Source organism: Morone saxatilis, unplaced genomic scaffold (genome assembly GCF_004916995.1).
Source record: "Morone saxatilis isolate NCDOM2014 unplaced genomic scaffold, NCSU_SB_2.0 Contig16, whole genome shotgun sequence".
Lineage (NCBI taxonomy): Eukaryota > Metazoa > Chordata > Actinopteri > Moronidae > Morone > Morone saxatilis.
This window is the reverse complement of record NW_023339718.1, coordinates 24418433-24424777: the sequence shown is the minus strand read 5'-3', so window position 1 is coordinate 24424777 and position 6345 is coordinate 24418433. Positions and strand designations below refer to the sequence as shown.

General features: G+C 42.4%; 1 protein-coding gene across 1 annotated transcript in view; it reads right to left on the bottom strand.

The window, feature by feature from the left end:
• Nucleotides 1-6345, bottom strand: part of vps37ba (VPS37B subunit of ESCRT-I a) — a 14748-nt gene that overhangs the window by 3688 nt on the left and 4715 nt on the right. The window contains exons 2-3 of the mRNA XM_035658484.1: nucleotides 5219-5390; nucleotides 731-813 (exon numbers count right to left, since the gene is read on the bottom strand). Of these exons, the coding sequence (XP_035514377.1) occupies nucleotides 731-813; nucleotides 5219-5390 (255 nt within the window). The remainder of the gene's footprint in view (nucleotides 1-730; nucleotides 814-5218; nucleotides 5391-6345) is intronic.

Here is a 6345-nt window from a genome sequence, read left to right as displayed (position 1 = left end):
ATTATTAACGCAGACTGATTACAGATGAATGTCATTAAGAGATCCCCTGGATCTCTATTGTGAGGCCATGGATGCTCAGCGGTGTAGAACAAGGTGAAACAGAGGCATCCATGGCATTATTTCACTCTGAGAGAAACAAAGGAAGATAAAAATGGAATGTCTATTTTAAGGAATAATAGTTTTGAAGCTTTAATGATTGATAGAGTTTGTGGGCCTGCAAATCAGGAATTGGTCTACATACGATTACACCTGTGTAACACTGGGGGTGTGTTGGTAAGCATGGCCAGGAGGGTTTCTAGATGTACACACATTCTCAAGCACAAGAACGAACTGAGAAGTCAGACTGTGTATTCTGTGCACCGGTCCCTGGTTTCAAGTTTTTTTTGGTGATAATGTCCCTGTTGTTGATGGCAGAATTTCACTGGGGTCGTAGTAGTATTTCTTTATAGTATAAATGCAGCACTAGGTAAAACATTTCTGAATGAGCAACTTGACGGATAGTTTAAAGAGGGTTAGGACAGGACATGTGGCTATTGCAGGAATAAAGATTGTGACTTCTAATTTAGTCATTTTGCTGCCCACATGTTCCCCAACAGAAGTCTGAGATTTGAACAGTGAAGCCTTTGTAGGAGAGGACATCAACCACTGGAAAAGCAGGTATATGAATTACTGACTGTTGTTACTGAAGGATACGTGCAGTCAGCCATGAAAAGAGCAATATAATGCTTACCTCTGTCTCCTCTTCTATTTTGGCTCCCTCGGCCTGCAGTAGCGCCAGCAAAATGTCCAGGGAAGTGTTTCCTGACTTGTGGTCTGTTGAGTAAGACAGAGGAACAGAACAAATGTTATTATTCTGCTGGACCTGTGTATTCTGTATTTAGTGTGCAGTCAAAGCTAAGCCAGCCCATACCATCCGCCATACATATAAATATAGAAAGATCACACACTGAACACATATTGGACAGATGTAAAACTTAATTATAATAATACGTATACCAAACCTAGTGGAATTTTACTCCCTGTCTATGAACCACAGCTACAACCACATTTGTAAATATTACAGTACTACAATTCATCACCTGCTTTACACGATCTTTTCAACACATTTGAGTCACAAGACTCTGGTGTACTGTTAACACAGCGCTCGAAGTAACACAGATGCATTGTGGATTAAGTGTGCCTAAATTATGAAAAACCCCAAACAACCTGAAGTATTCCCTCAGTTCTTAAGCTGAAATGAATGTGTTAATAATAACAGATTTTATTGAGGCTGTCACACAAAGCTGCGGCGGGATATGCGAGATCTGCCAGTCCTGTGACTGGCACGTCCAAACAGCCATAACGCCTCTCTGTTTGCTGTGAACTTGCAAGGCCTCACTGAGCCAACTGAAACTGACTTGGTGTCTCTAAGGATGAAGCCTGTTTTGTTTGTGTTCCTAAGCAGGACTGAAAGTCAACACCAACGGGAGCTGGGATTGCATACACGCACGGTGGCAATAAGACCAGTGACACATCACTAGTTACAGATCTCCATTACTGCATTGTCTCTAATTACAGGAGAGACTCCAGTTTAACCTGATATGCTATTCTAACGTCGGCTGCCTTCTTTGTATGGACAAAGATCTAGAGGGATTCATTTATGCTCTGGACAGTGACAGTATTGGTAAATATCTTTAGCTCCGCGAGGCTGTAATTGGTGCTTGAGATAAATGTTAACGTCAGTGTGCCAACATATTGATGTTTAGTAGGTTTCCGATGTTCACTAGACTAGTTTAGCACGTTAACATGCCGACATTTGCCACGAAACACAAAGTACGACTGAGGCTGATGGAAATGTCATTAAGGGCTACAACTAACAATTCTTTTCATTATTGAACGCCATGTTTACACATTCGGCCAGAACGGATAAATCAAACACTGGCTTTAGACAGGTCCTTTTACAAGTTTTTGCTACCACCGTAGTTTCTCCTACACGCTTGGAACAGGACGGTGAGGCCAGTTTTGGAGTGTAGTCTCCAATTACACTGCTTAATGCCACTAAATCCTACACACTGGTCCTTTAAAGATTAAAAAGGTTAAATGAGTGATGGTGGTTTAGTGTGTGAAAGGTGTGATGACAAAAGTCCTGGCCAAGCATGCTTCTCCTATGCACTTCACTTAAGTTGAACTGAAAGTCGCTGTTAAAATGTCAGTGACACACATTGCACATAACCTTGACGACGACATGCCGGGACCATAAGGGCCAGGCCCATTTCCTGTCCTGAATGCATGTATCTCATGAGTATTACCGCCTTCTGATAAAAAGGCAAGAAAATAAAAATATAACTGAACTGCAATTTTACTTGTAAATAGTGCACTCTTGCAGTGAGACAAGGTTAAAATCACTGACTGCACGCCTGAATGCTGTGACCACTTATTAACAAGCCTGTTAAAATAGCTACAGTTGCCACTGTAATGCTTAGCTCGTCAGACTCCATGGGAACAAGATAATGGCACATGGACTGTCTGTGCTTCATACAGAACAGAAACAATGAGCGGTAAAGGGTTTGTGATTAACATTACATAAAGAGCTGCTTAGCCACTTTTCTTGTTAAATGTGTCAGCAAGCTGACCTGTGGGGGTCAAACATTAGAGGAACTTATGCAATGTGTAGCATTATTTCTGCTCTGCTTGGCCGTGGCAAATAATAAGCCAAGAAAATGGTTTTAAAAAGGGATTTCAGAAACAACAGTTGGCCAGACCAAAATGTGCAATTTACTGGTAATCAAAATCGTCATCTGTGAATTGTTGGCACTGGACACCAAAACTTCACGTTGGTTTGCCAGATCTTACTGGCAGAGTTTAAATCCAATAGAAAAACGTTGAAAGACAGAGGCTTCATTCTTGACACAGCCTTTTTTCCAGGGTGAACTCCCATGCCTTTCTGTCTCACTCTCTCTCCCCTCATAACAAGACTCTCAGGCGTATCAGCAGCACTGCTCCACACAAAGCTGTGATTCTCTGGCTGAGCAAAGAGCCTGCCGAGTGCCTAGCACACAGTCTGGGCCTGGAGATCATGAGACAGCCATTTAGTAAATGAATCCACGTCGGCCTCTGCTGTGAATCTGAGGGGGGGAAGTTTTGGCCAGCCTGGCTGCCTTTCTCTCTCTCTCTCTCTCTCTCTCCCGCCTTCCCAGCCTCCCTGCCTGCCGGTCCCATCATCCACAACTCCCTCCCAACCACTGTGGCTGTTTTACACCAGCTTGCCTGGTAGCACAATGCCCCACTGTGGGCTGACGTACTCACAGGCAGTGGATGGCGGCGGTGGTGGTGATGGGGCCGCCCTGCCATTTTGGCCTCCAGAGCCTTATGGACAGTGAAAGGCAATTCTCTGGGGAGAAAGGTTGGGGGAGAGCGGTGCTGGTGCTATAACTGTGCTGCAAACGACAACACAGCAAGCTACTGTACGTTGGATCTTTCATCTGGGTCAAACTGCTGTGATTCTCTTAGCTCTGAGCATCGCCGTATCTCCCAAGCTGCTCCACAGCAAATCCACAACTAGGACGGCTAGAAGGCGAGGGGGGGCATGGGGACACTGGGTAACCTACATTTAACAAAAGCCATCGCTTGCTGACAACAAACAAAACCACAGACCTGCAGAGCTGCATCCTGTATGAGAGACAGGCTTAAAATGCTACACTGCTTCAGATTGTGAGGAAAAGATTGTTATTGCCTTTAACAGTTGCACAACCTTTGTGTTTACTGAATCCACGGCAGCAGCAGGCCTTTAGAGTCTGCATGCCTTGCAGAGGAAGAAGGCAAAGTCAAACTTTTATCAGCATAGCACAGTAGTGAATGGCTCGCATGCTATTTTGAGAGGACTGCTTGGCAACCAGTGCGTCAACAAGGTCACAAGTATCGTCACTCTGTCTTCCTCGCACACTAGGATACTTCATGTGAAGGTGTGTCAGCGATGGATAATACAGCCCTCCTAGTCTTTGATCCTAGAGCAGAGATGTAAATCAGATGTGGAACTTGCTCAGCCCAAACAGAGTTCATTAACAGCGACTCCTGCGGCTGCATGACAACAGGGCCTCCGGTCAAAAGGGCTGCGGCAGCCTCTGATGGGAAACAGGAGAACTGGTGAAACAGGTCTCTTCAGCTCGTGTTCATGCAGAATAAGAAGAAACAATGAGGGAAAAAACATTACATAACACCTCAGCTGCCTATGACGGTGACTGACAAGATGGAAAGGATCGCTCTTAAAGGGAGAGCGGATAACTGCAGCCACCTAAAGCCTCTTCATGATCAGTGTTTTCATTTTGGATGCTTTGATGTAGAGCTGAAATGATTAGTGGATTCAATTCAAGAAGTTCAATGTGGAAATCTGTTAATACTACTACTACAAAACCAACTCTAGCTAAATGGACCATCCAGTAGGTCTAGGAGATGAAAAGTGCGAAGGTGTCCTGGTCAACAAGGTCCCCCTGCTGACACTGCTCTTATACCCCCAGCGCACCCTACATATTACGTAGTAAACTTATCTTTCACATTGCAAATATTCGTGATGTTTAATAGTGTGATCTATTTCATTGTACAGCTTCCATTTCAAATAATAGTAATGATTTATGATATTTGTTCATGTTATTGTCAATATTCTATTTTTCTATTTATGCTAACGTCCCCAGTTCGATCATGGCCGAGAACCCTCGTCGCATGTCACAACCCTCTCTTAGTGTTTCCAGTTTTTATCTCAACTGTCGCTATCAAACCTTATTTAGGCTTCACTGACTTGTCTTCTTGGCTGAAAGCACAACAAAAGATTATTTCAAACTGTAAGTGATTTGATTTCACTCCATATTTGAATACACGTGGATGTGTTTTGTTTTTTAACAGTTCAAATCTTATGCATATGGTCAGTTATTAACAATTTGTCTAGTAGTGTATTAATATCTGAGCTTAACAATATGTGTTTTGGTAAAACTGTTTATATCAGTGTATTATAATGCAAAAACCTGCAGAGACCAACAAAAGTAAACGATAGGTTGTAACTGTTAATGTGCCCTGTGTAGACTGTGTGCTGTGTTTGAAGCTCATCCCGCATGCATTTGTTTATGTAAATCGGTTCTAAGTGACTTCAAGATAGGTTCAAATTTCCTAAGGTATGGGTAGCATGAAAAATTCAAGACACTGAGATGATCTAATCATTAAAAAATGCTTCTCTATGCTGCTACTGTACCTAGGGTGGACTTGCGAAGCTGATAGGACTCAAATTTATCCTGAAGACAGCTGTAACGCTTGGTGAGCTGCTCTTTCTTGTGCTCCAGTCTGGGCTGCAGGGCGAGGTTTTGCTCCGCCAGGGTTCGGTTGTTCGCCAATGTCATCTCCTTGCTCTGCTGGACTTCCTGCATCTACAAAAAAAAAAAAAATGTCAGTAATGTCTTCAAGGCATCACCTTTGCACTTCCAACAATGCACAACTAATGACAGAAAGTCTGAGGAGACAAGAATTCTCTCTTACATAATGGACTCAAATTTGAACCGTGTGAAAGATGTCTTTTTCTATAATTAGTGCAGATTCTTTGCTGAGAAGTACCAAAGGAAGAGGAAGAAAGGATACATCACTGTAGTTAATATTAACTATGAATCATCACACTTAATCTGCCAGTTTTCACACAACTCCCACCAGCCCCTTCGCATATTTAGAAAAGACAAATCATGTTCAAAATCAGCACCTTCTCTTGACAAGAAAAAAGAAAACTTTGTTTCTTTTACAACCTGTTATTATCTCATTTCAGCAACGTGATATGTCATTATGAAAGGTGTCATGCTGGTTTAAAAACTAAAATAAATGAAATCCAAACTAGGGAAAGTTGAAATATTTTTTGAAAACTAGAAAAAAAAAAAAAAAAACTCATTACCGGCAGTAGCAATTTCTTTAACCTTGTTAAACCCATCTGATTATATTAAAAAAACAAGTTGTAATGGCTACTGTGTTACTAAACAATAGACCCTTTTCAGGACTGATAACCACAGGTGTATCTAATAATATTAACCATGGCTGCATTCCATTCAGGTGTGCCAGTACCTTGATCCTGCTGTCGTGTAACCCTGAGTCACTCACTGTGCACAGAATCACTTCGTCATTCACTATTTTCCATATGACACTCAGCAGTTGCCTCTATAAAGAGCAGTACATTTAGACTTCAGACAGTCAGCAGGTGCAGCAGTGGAGTTTGGAGAATCTTCCACACTCGGACACTCAATGAACAATGAATATAGTGTGCGTGTGTAATATATAGGGATTCATTTTGTACGCAGCCACTGTCTTAGCTTACTGCAACCGCTAAATGGAGAGGAGCCATCA